This window comes from Zingiber officinale, chromosome 8B (genome assembly GCF_018446385.1).
Source record: "Zingiber officinale cultivar Zhangliang chromosome 8B, Zo_v1.1, whole genome shotgun sequence".
NCBI lineage: Eukaryota > Viridiplantae > Streptophyta > Magnoliopsida > Zingiberales > Zingiberaceae > Zingiber > Zingiber officinale.
The window spans coordinates 2,648,582-2,661,086 of NC_056001.1; the positions used below are offsets into that span (position 1 = coordinate 2,648,582).

The 12,505-nt window shown below is 36.1% G+C and overlaps 1 protein-coding gene and 1 non-coding gene across 3 annotated transcripts in view; both read right to left on the reverse strand.

Moving 5' to 3' along the window:
- Window positions 1-12,505, reverse strand: part of LOC122015104 (callose synthase 7-like) — a 59,140-nt gene that overhangs the window by 17,317 nt on the left and 29,318 nt on the right. The window contains exons 13-17 of one of the 2 annotated variants that reach the window (XM_042571793.1): window positions 4,971-5,090; window positions 4,765-4,882; window positions 4,318-4,649; window positions 4,191-4,243; window positions 4,055-4,115 (exon numbers count right to left, since the gene is read on the reverse strand). In XM_042571793.1, coding sequence (XP_042427727.1) covers window positions 4,055-4,115; window positions 4,191-4,243; window positions 4,318-4,649; window positions 4,765-4,882; window positions 4,971-5,090 — 684 coding nt within the window. Of the gene's footprint in view, window positions 1-4,054; window positions 4,116-4,190; window positions 4,244-4,317; window positions 4,650-4,764; window positions 4,883-4,970; window positions 5,094-12,505 lie in introns of both variants that reach the window. The other variant, XM_042571792.1, reaches the window with a different exon arrangement.
- On the reverse strand, window positions 11,196-11,301 carry LOC122018212. The gene has a single exon (XR_006121643.1). It is a non-coding gene; the product is annotated as a small nucleolar RNA R71 (small nucleolar RNA).

The window sequence follows — 12,505 nt, forward strand, 5'->3', positions numbered from 1 at the left end:
CTGGTCGACCTATTTCTGTTATATATAGAAATAATTGTGAATATTAAATATAGAACATACTTTTGGCAAGATAGTCATAACAAGGGATTAGAGATGTTCATATTGATGTAAATAAAGATTATTTAATTTGAGTAAATAGCAAGATATGGATATCTCTAAGATAATGGTTGTGTGCTACTAGGAGATTTGATGTATCCTAGATAAAAGCTACGTGCCACTAGGACAGAAAGGCTATGTGTCATTATGAGAATGTCTCTGATTCATTTAGAAGAACGGTTAAATAAAGTGTAACAACTTTGTTAGCATTGATTGCTCAAAGAGCAGCTATGTAAGGTGTAACAATCTTCTTAGCATCTATCGTTCAGTGTGTTTGCTGTCACATGAACCATTTTCTCTAAGTATGAATTGGATGTTCTAATATGGTCTTTGTGACTAAACTCTCAAATAATCTATGTGACTTATTTAGTCTTTGTGACTAACTGGTCCTAGTGACTAACCTGGATGAATTAGTCTTAGTGACTTACCTGGACGAGTGGGAGATGTAGGAAATGGGAACGTGGAGGAAACCCACGTTGCCCACTTCTTAGGGGCAAATTGTCCATTATACCCTTGGGCTATTTTCCCTTTATAAGGGGTGCGTCTAAGGATTATTCACGAGAAAGAAAAAAAGAGAAAGAGGTGTGGAAGAACGAGAGGAAGACATCCAAGGTTGCGGGATTTGGTTTGTGAAATTACGGAAAGCTTTCCGATTCTATGATTGTTCTTTCGACAGCAAGTCCTTCCGTCGTCGATTGCAGATCTGCAGGAGATCGCTGTAAGTGTTTAATTGTTTTGTGCAATTAATATATAATTCTTACACCTCCATACTTGGACCTAAAAATCTCCATACCCGATTATTTAATCAGGTCAAAAAAAAATCCCTCCACATCCTCCTCTATTTGGGTCGGATATCGAATCCTCCATAGGGTTCGGAGGAAATTATTTTCCCTAGTGGTAGCTACTATGGTCGTGGTCCATATTGAGCAACGAGCAAAATCAAGGCAGAATGATCTACGGCCAGCCCGAGGAACGTTCCACGACTGTGGAAAGTCAAGATATTGTTGCCCTTATTTTTAGGAAATTCTGCTAGCCACACCTACTTTTTAGGAAATTATGTGAGTTACTTTTTATGAAATTATGTCAGACATCTAAAACTATAACAGGAAACAAAGGGTGACGGCTACAAGGCATCGGTGATTAGGAGATCTCCCGATCCCGCAGGGGATCGAGGAGGCCGTATCGAAGACATCAAAGGAGCCATGATGTCAATGACTTGTATTTCTAATGTTATGGAGTAGTCTTCTTTATTCTTGGATTAGGGAGTAATACGATGTTAAGTTGACAATTGATGTTTGTGATTTCTCTCTTTTATTAATGATATGTTCAATTCTTGATTTTATTTTAGTATGCTTAACTGTGGATGTATTAGTATATGTTTGCATATATTAGAGGTTAGGGGATGAATTAAGAGGTAAACTCTAATCCCAGATCTATAAAACTAGACTTGAGTGTTTGATTACAAAAGTAGTTCAAACTCTCTCCGGGATAACATTGGTTGTCACAAAACATAAAAGGTCTATTCTAATTCAGGTACTACGAGAATAGGAGTCGCGTTAGGGTAGATAAACCACCTTCAAACATAATCTATCATTGAGGTAAGAGAGGGAATCATAATTAAATTGTCAATGGTCATCGTGGTGAAACTGAAATCCTAGAATTGTCTCAAGAATCGGTTTTCTCTTTTCATTAAGTTCTCTTAGTTTTCCTAGTTCGCTTTGATTTCACAACAATTCTCCCAATTCGATTCATCTAGATAGCCTCCTTTGCAAGTAAACTGGTAGTCAACAACACATCTCATAGGACGATATTTTTACTACTTGACGACGACCGTGCACTTGCGATTAGCACACATGAGTTGTCTAATCTCTCTAAATTTTTCTTGATTACATCATATTGTTGCAACAAGTACGAGTTGATTTTGAATCCAAGAAGTGATAGATATTGTTGATTTGAATCAAAAAAGTAAAAGAAATTGTTGAAGTATTCAGTAATAATTCTTTGGGTTATAAAACCATATTTGAACAAGACAAAATTTCTCTGCAAATATAAGAAAGATTTTGAGAAAATTAACAAAAAAAAATTGACTAACAAGACAATAATTTAAGGCCAAATTTGAGAAAGCTCATATTTACTAGCATTCATCACTCTAACAAAAAGTGTAAAACAATCAATAAGATTGACTCAAGATCAAGAACTCACGTGTAAGTCATAAAAAATCATAGAAAAAGGCTAGATAACCTTAGCATTTCAACAAAGCACCCTTCATTAACATTGAGACAACACCTTTCTCAAATGAATGAGGGCGGAGTTCCCTAGTTGGGGACGTAGAGAAAGAAAAAGTTTTTCACTTCTATCACACATCATAAAGGGCAGGCCGGTGCACGAAGCTCTCGCTATGCGGGGTCCTGAGGAATTCTATCACACATCATATGATTTCAATATGGGATAGCCTCTAAGAATCTTGAAAGTGAGGCCATCCAATCGTTCAAATGGTTAGGATGATGTAATGGCCTCCATTATGAGAGAAGTTTGTACATCGTCTATCCCAAGGTATCAAATACCCGTCCATGTTGCCTGGCACAACCAAAAACTTCCATTCTAATATTTACACCAGCACAAAAGACTCATCGGCACAAGGTAAATTACCTTGTGTCACCCATACCCTGTGTGGTATGAGTTATTACCGCAGTCAGTTACATGTGCTCTCAGCCGATGCGCGATGCAACAGCAGTAGATGTACCTTTATGGGTCAAAAAGGTAACTAAGATAAGACACTCACTACAACTTGGAACAAGAGGAAGTGTGTGCAAACTCTGGGGAAGCACATTTGGTGGGTCCTTATCAAGAGTGTAGGATACAACCCTAACATACACAACTTTCTCACAATAGAAACTCAAAATCCTACTGCATGACCTTCACAACCTCAAAGATGATCTCAGTCGTCACATGGTTCAGCAGATTGCGAATGAACTGTTAGAGTGGATCAATCCATGTGGATCAGAAGATGGAAGAAGCGTGGTAAAAGTTCAAAGTATCCGCATGTGCATGTCTGATATAAGTGAAATGGAAGAGCACCCTAAGATTTAAGTTTCTATCTATTATAAGGGTTAGATAGTGTGAAAGGGCATGATGGGGAGAAGCTTATCCAACTGCATAACTCTAACATTTAAAGTAATTAGGAAGATGTCTCTAAAATCATCAGCATTAAGTTTAGACAACAAGCTTAGACACTTTTTGGTATCTAAGGTGTCAAGCATAGCAATGACAAAGTTCCTTGTCCTTATGAAGATTATGGTGCCAAATAAATTAGGAATCATGGTAAAATAAACTAGAAGTACCAATATAGAACTGAAACTAGTGCACCTAATAAATAATAGATGATGTAGCAGAAGCGTACGGTAACACAGGATTAACTTGTTGATTCACATAGAATAACCAGGAAAATCTTACAAAAAAAGAAAGGATTACACTACTAATTCACAAATAGTGAGGAAATCTCAAAAATAACACACTCAAAATAATTTTATTTAATTATCAATTTCTTCCTAACCAAAAACTGCTCGTATTTATCAAACGAGCTACAATAATCAAATCTGGGAAATATTTCAAAAAATGAGAAGTACGAATCTCAGGAAATAAAAATATAATATTATGCCTAAGGAATAAGGAAAACAATTTGAAATCAAATTTCGATTTTCCTAGATTAATTTATTTCCAAAATACAATTTTAGCAAAAATGAAAAAAAAACATGAATTTTAATTTCTAACCGAAAGAATTTTCCCAAAAATCCACAAAAATGGACCTTGGAGTGATCCCTGCCAAAAATGCATCTTGCATCGCATTGATAACCCTATTAACTCTAATGCCTTTGACAATTTTAAATAAAAACAATCTATCCTTTCTTCATCAAAAAATTTAAAGTTATTACACATGAGGTATGGACAGAATTTTTACCTCAACATAGTAACTAAATGCAAGTTTGCTGATCAGCAATAGAATCCAGAAAAGAGTATATCTGTCAAATTGACACAGCAGCCACAATATGTCAAGAAAAAATCATTTCTGAACAAACTAGATGCAAATAGCTTACTTGAGAAGTGAAAGCATGTCCTCGTGCATGCCTCTTCCTACATATAACTTGGGCTGAGATAAAGAGTACTATAAGAATGTATCCAACATTGGCAACAAAATGCTTCTGAGCAATAGGAAACACTTGCCTGCGCCCACCACATGAGCAAAATAAAAACACGCGAATTAGAGAGTTCAACACTTCTCCGCAATGGTGGAAGCAAGAACAACAAAGCAGAAAAAATATTTGGTAACATGTAGATGATGATGGCATAAGTATAAAGTGACTGATTTCTCCAATTCCCAGCCCAATTGCTGAAGAGTTTGATAAGACCTGTAGGATTTTCAATTGAGCCAGAGTAGCTTGCTGAGAGAATTATTATCCATGCAGTTGCTACTGCAAATTTCAATAGATATCTAAGTATTTGCGTGTATTGCTTGCTTCCCCATGCCTTCCAGCTAAGAATGATATCCAGAGTAGCTGGAAGGTTCAAAACACAACCAAGGAAAGATATTTCAATGAAGTACCATGACTGCTGGTTCAACAAAATTTTATAAGTTCAGAAGACAATATCATCGCATAAGACTATTAGTACCTTGGAAAAAATTTAGGAATGCTGCAGTTATGAAAATACTCAATACCCTTCTAAAGACATCTGGGTCGAAGAATGCAGTGAGTGATCCTGAGGGACTCCATGCAATGATGAGCATGGCCTGAGGGGATGAAACAGCATTAGAGAATCCATTAACCACGAAAGTGTCTTTCCAACAAGGATAATTCCACTAATAAAACAAAATTTACCTGGAAAGCCAGTATGAAGAATGTCCACATACGTTCAAAACTTCTAAATAAATGCCAAAATGTACGAACTTCAACAAAATTTGTTTTGAGCCTTCTTCTTCCAGTAATATTTTGGTCATGCTGCTGGTAGAACATTCACAGTACAGAATGAATAGATAAACTTAATTTCATTAATCATGGTAGAAACAATCACAATTGCTTGGATCTGTTTATTAAAAAGATAACCACCACAACAGTAAGACAGTTGATAATTACTGCAATTCAAACTTCAAAGTCATTTGATACCTCAGAGTAAAATTATGAGTGCGAGTCATTTGATTCTCTAAAATGTAGCTCGTTTCATTCAAATTTAATTAAAATTTAGAATAAATGAATATATATTTTAGTTTCTACAAGTCAATCAAGTCTTGTTGTTTGAGGGGTGAAAAAGGCCATTCAACATGTGCCGCTCAGCTCCAAGCCTTATTTTGTGTCAACAAGTCACATGAGACTAACCAGTCCAGTAAATCATAAAGAATGTGAAAAACCAAAGCGTAATACTTTACCACATATCTTATGTTAACATGCACTTCAAACTTTTTGTAACTTTAAGGTGTCAAACAAGCATTTTGACCCACATTTTGAAGTTGCATAACGATCTGCACCTTATGCTGTCATGGTATGGATTATTGTCATATTATTATTTACTAATCGAACCAAAAGACCTGTGATACTGGTATCAGTCAGATTTTTTTGGTCACCACGGGGTGCCACCACAACACATTGGATGTAAGACTATTTCCTCATTTGGAATCAGAGACAAGGTTAATCCCCTCCTAACTATCAAAACTATTGTTGTACAGATTTGAACCTCACACATTGGTCAAAAGCCATCTAGATCTAATTCAGACTAATTAATTATTGATCTCATAGTAGCCTTTTATGACATCAAGATTTGAATGCATTTTTAAAGATCTCTAACATTGTAATGTTAATAGCACTTTAAGAATAATTAGGGGTGTGCCTTCAGGTTAAAATCATGTTTAGACTCTACAAATTTTAGATTATGTTACAAAATTATAGCGTTAGATTCAAACGAGAGTTAATCTAGTCATCAAAGAATTAATATAATCTTCTTCATTTAACTCTCTACCAAAGTAAGGATACCACAAAAACTAAAAAAGAAACGAAAGAAAAGTTTAGCGAAGACAAAATGACAAATTATTAAGGGTTGGAAAGGAAGAGAGAAATTAAGATTCCAGTTAACTATTATTTTGATAAGCAGTTAATATGTGAAGATGTAAGAGAGGAGATTAAGTTGTAAAAAAACTTGATAGAAGAAAAGGAGGGTATAAAATAGAGACAACGGCGAACCAATTTTTAATATTGCAATGAGTGAAGAGAGAAGTGTTGTCAAGAACAGTAAGATTAGAAATTCAATGTCCTCTCTTGTTAAGTACTGATTTTTTATAAAGAAAAATAAATTCAAATTGAGATTCATTTGGACTTGATTTGATTAAGTTATGATCAAATCAAGTTTTAAAAGGGTTAAATTGATTGATGGATTTTAAATGAAATAGGAAATTTTTGAGGAAACTTTTCTTTCCTCTCTTATTTTTTCTCTCCCACGCGTGCATACGTGCTTCTCTCCCACCGCCTCACGTGCCGGCCCTCTTCCACGCGCTGACTCTCCTCTCCTCTATATTTCTCCCTTTCTTCTCTTCATAACAGCAGCAAACCTTTCCCCTCTCCTTCCTCTGCAACAGCAGCGGCCTGTCCTCCGTCAATTGTTGTTTCTTTTCAGCCATCTTCTGGCCGGCCATCAGCAAGCTTCTTTCAAATTTTTTCCAACCTGCAGCAGCAGGTTTTACTTGTCATTTTTTTTAGCAAGAGCAGTAGTTTTCTTCTCTTCTTCCAGCCAGCAAAACAATTGTTTTATTTTCCTTTTCTCCCAGCCCACAACAGTCGGCTCTAAGCCTCCTCTTCTGGTTTCCTGGCAACCGACCATCAGCCCTTTCTCCACTGCCCTCTTCCAACTACAGCAAGTATTATTGCTGCTGTTCATTGCAGCAAGTACTCAAATGGTTGGAGCGTATCAACGAAATGCCTCCGTGGCTTCATCCATCAAAGGAAAATTTCAAGGTATATTTTATTTTAATCAATTTCTATTTATGTTGGATAAATAAAGTTGTAATTAAATAGTAGTGGAGGTCTCATTTAGAAATGGAGAATATTATGAGGTAGCAAGATAAAAAATGATTCATCTGACTTCGAGTCTTAGATTCTACTACAACAACAATAACCAAGCTTTATCCCACTAGTGGGGTCGGCTATATGAATCCTTTTATGTCATTAAGCTCTATCTCCTACTATATCATCGTCTATACTTGAATAAATTTTATCTTATTTTATTGTTGCCAACTAAGTTTGTTTTGTTTGTCTCTTCCTCGTTTGATATGTATATTTGTCATTATTTCACATCGCCTAACTGGAGCATTTATTGGTCATCTAAGTGCATGCCCATATCATCTTAAACAACGTGTTTCTCAGAGTTTTCCCTCAATAAATGGAACTCCGACTCTCTCTAATGCTCTCATTTCCTATTCTATCCATCCTCGTATGTCCACACATCCACCTTAACATCCTCATCTCTGCAACTCTCATCATCTACTCATGTGCTCGAGTCATAGCTCAACATTCAACGCCATATAATATAGCAGGTCTAACTACGGTTTTGTAGAACTTACCTTTATATTTTAGAGGTACTTTACGGTCACATAAAACACTCGGCGTTCTTCTCTATTTCAACCATCCTGCTTGTATTGTATATAAAATATCTCTTTCAATCCCTCCATTATTTTACAAAAAATAATTCTAAATATTTAAACCTCTCGATTCTGGGTAATTCGTCATCTCCTATCTTAACATTTATCTCATTACGTCTAACATTGCTAAACTTAAATTTCATATATTACTTTGAATCTTAGATAAGGTTCAGATTTTATGTTATTATTCTTATTAGATATTATTTTGACTATTTGAGTTATTTTCATATTGTACTTGCATATATGAATTCGAATGCAGCACAATGACCCATTGACACTAAACTTTTATTGTATATAGAAGTGAGTACATAGATCCTTTGACTTCCATATATTTGATCTTATGCATGAATAAATAAATAAAATGGATTATATATGCTTACATAAATATTTTCAAAAATGAGATTGAAAGAAAATCTAAAAATAGTGAAATGAGTTATAAATAATCAAATTGAGGGTAAATAATTGAATATCATTTTATGTTCACATATGGGTTTCATACGAGAATTAAATGGGAAGGGTTGTTTTAAAAATTAAAATGGATGTTCTGAGTCGTTGGTATCTGTCATTAGATTTGTTTAATTTTCCATTGATACTTTTTATTATTGATACTTGTAGCTTCATATTTATAGCTTTTAACCTATGGATCCTATGATGATACCTAAATAAATTGACATGCTTTATATTAAAAGGTTAACTTGGTTGATCGTTCAGGGCTTCAGGCTATCTGATAAGATGTGAATTTAAAATTAAACAATTGTGATAAAAAAATAAACATAATAATGATATTAAATTGATAAAATGGAATACTAAAAAGTGAAAATTTTGAGTCTAGCCTTATACTAGAGTACCTAATCGGCAAAATAAGTTGTGGTAGCGTGAGTCACCCACGGTCAATATTTATTATGTATTGAGAGGTTGTTAGCCCATATATCAGATGACGTTATTACGCTCTGAGGAGACCAGTGATTCACTTCTTAGTTGATTTATCATATTTATATCATTGATGACACTCATACATGCTGATACTCATATAATTTGTGGCGGTTATCCATATTGATATTATATCGTTGATGACCATTATACATACTAATTAAATTGTCAGAATTGAAAATTCATCATATGCTAATAATTTGTAACACTAAATTCTAACATAGATATATATTCATATATAAATTGAGAATTTAAAATTGCAATAAGTGATTGTGACCTACTGATGCGCGTGGATCATATATGTATTTAGACATTTATTGACACACATTTTACTTGCATTTCTTGTATTTGGTTTATGCTATCGCACTCCTTTTCAACATTTTATCAGCCCACTATCTGTTTTATTCGAAGATCTGCTCCTCTTTATGTTTTTATTAACAAGGAGAAAAATTGGAAAAAGAACACGTGACAAAGCTCTTCCAATACCCATCATAGGCAGGTCGTGCTTTGAAGCACGGTCGTGCCACTCATCCCGGAGATCCACACGGCACGGTCATGCCAAATGGCACAATCGTGCCTCCCCTCTCAACGAACCATTAAGAAGGGTCGTGTCAAATGGCATAGCCATGCCACCTCAACTCGTACACACGGCATGGCTGTGCCTACCAGGCACGGACGTGCCTCGACTTACATCGTGTGCACGACATGTCTGTGTCATTCGACACAATCATGCGCTTCATAGGACCAAAGCACACGACCCCGACACTATATAAGGGGAACTCCTCCCCTTTTTTTTAGGGAGGAAGTTTTCTTCCTTGGAAGAGGACATCTTGGGCAGCCATCATCGCATTCAAAGGATTTTTAGGACAATCCGAAGCCGCCTTCTTCATCCGCTCATCTCCGTTGCGAAGGATTAGATCTTGAAGACTCCGTTCTCTCTTAGGCTAAAGCATCTCTTCTCCTTTCTTATCGATTCGAGTTGTAGAATGCTTTCTGTCATGTCTTCTATTCTTAATCCTTTGTATATGGAGTAAATTCTCCTACTTCTAGGACAAGGAATTAGTTGTGATGCGAATTGGATATAAACTCTATGGATATTGTCATCTCTCATTTCTATGACATGTTTATGTTTAGTTCTTGTTTGATTGAATGCATATGTGAATTCTTGATGCATACATGTGTTGTTTGGTTAAATAGATGTATGGATTAGTCGCCATGTAGTGGGAATACTCGAGATTGTATGATCGGGGCTCCCTTAGTGATAGAGGGTAACCACTAAACCGGGCATCTCGAGCATTCCTTTGAAATGGAGGCCAAATCCATACAAGGGAAAGTCAAATTAGTGCTTAATGGGGTTTCCCCAATTCTATGCTAGGAGGTGATTAGGATAATTTAGAACGTACGACCGAGAGTCCCTTGGTGACAGAGGATGATTATTAGACCGAACCTTCTATGTTACCCTCTCCACTTAGTAGCATAGGATGTCAATAGGGAGAGCACTCCAGTGAGACCGTGGTAACATCGATATTCACTTAGGCTCCCTACAAGACATAAACATAAAGGATTGAGGGATTGGCGATCCATATTACACCAAGAAGCATCACAATGAAACTGAAATCCGAGGTCTACCTTCCTAAGCTAGTCTTCCTCAACAACTTTTCCTCTAGCTCTCTCTCTTTAGCTCTCATCTCCTTTACGTTAACAACCCTTCAAAAATTCGATAGTTTAAACAATTCACTTTGCAACATCCCTAGTGGTTACTCACCAGACCCTAAGGATTGATATCTTTTATTACTTAGTGACTATTCCGTACACGTGGAGGATCAACAGGTTTTTGGCATCGTTGTCGAGGTTGGTTTTGAGTAATATTAGGAGATTAGTATTAGAGTTGCTCTAGACGCCTTTTCCTTTTCTTTTTGTGACTATTTTTCTGCACTTCCTTTCCTTTATTTCTGCATTTTATTTTCTGCATTTTTTTTTTTTTCATAATGCAAACTGATTTCACTTGCATACTTTTATGCGAAGATTGATAACTATAAAAAATTTGTTACACATCGATCCAAAGATTGATAGAACTTTTAGAAGGAGAAGAAACTTGTAGAAACAAGCACAAGAAGAACAAGTTTAGAGAACCATGGCAGATAAACCTTTGAAAGATTATACAACACCGTATGCTAGAGGCATCAGATCTAGCATTACCAGGACAGTTGAGGCCAATAATTTTAAAATTAAACCTGCATTCATCTCCATAGTACAACCAAACCAGTTTGGGGAAGATCCGAATCAGCACTTGGAAATTTTCTATGAGATATACAGCACCATGAAAATGAATGGGATCCCTCTCAAGGCAATTAGACTACTATTATTTGGACTTTCTCTCAGAGACAAAGAAAAGGCATGGTTGAATTCCCTACCAGCAAATAACATCACCTCATGGGAACAATGAGAGCAGATATTCTTGAGAAGTTCTTCCCTCCAAACAAAACAGCACATATAAGGAATTTGATTGCTAGCTTCCGACAAAATAAGAGTGAATCTTTGTATGAAGCATGGGATAAGTTTAAAGGGATGATCAAACTATGTCCCCATCACGGTTTAGAGAAGTGGCTTGTGATACATACTTTTTATAACGACATCAACTACCAACCTAAGGTCTCTTTAGACTCCGCAGCAGGTGGACCATTAATGAACAAGGGATTGGGCGAAGCCGAAGATATTATTGAGAGTGTAGTACTAAACCACCATCAATGAGCTTTAGAGAGAAGTAGGAACCAATTCAAGTAGCTGGAAAGTATGATGTTGATGCAATGAATCTAATTTCTGCAAAACTTAATGCCCTAACAAAGAAGTTTGATACAATGAAAGTTAATCCGGTGAACACTGTATCTACTACTTGTGAAGGATGAGGAAGCACTGAACATAACAAGGAAAGTTGCCTAATTGGAGTCATTACTGTACAATTGACTCAAATCAAACAAGTTGATGCAGTAGGTAACTTCAATTAAAGACAAAACAATACGTATTCCAACAATTATAACCCTGGATGAAGGAACCACCTAAACTTCTCGTATAGAAACAACCAAGAACAAGGGCAACCAGCGGTATATTAACAAAGCAATCAATTATCAAGAATAGAGAAACTCCTTGAGGAGATACTTGCCAACCAAGGAGAAATGAAGAATGATACCAAGCAACTGAACACAAGGATGAACAACATCGAAAAGTACTTGAAGATGTTTGATACTCAAATAGCACAAGTGGCGAGTTCTTCTTCAAGGACACCAGGAAATTTTCCAAGAAGTCCAGAACAAAATCCAGTGGAACATTGCAACAGCATTGAACTGATGAGCGGATGGACCTTGTGAGAGCCCCAAGTGACCGCTAAAGACAAAGGGATAGAGTATAATGGAAAGTTCTCTCTTTCTACCTCTTCTGATGGGGTTGTTTAAGAGGAAGAAGAGATTACCACACCGATTGAAGGGCATCCATCGAAAAGAATTGTACCACCCATGCCTTTCCCTCATTGAATCTCCAAAGCAATGAAAAATGTTGAATTTAACAAGTTTTTGGAGAAGATCAAGAAAATATGCATTGGCATCCCTCTCTTGGATGTCTTGTAATAAATGTCAAAATTTGCAAAGTTCATGAAGGAGATCATATCTAGCAAAAGAAAGAAGGATTTGAGACTATTGCCTTTGACAAAAGAGTGTAGCACTCTATTCTTGGACACACTGCCTCCAAAACTTCAAGACTCGAGAAGTTTTCTATACTGTGTAAGATTGGCACCACAATTATCGGTAA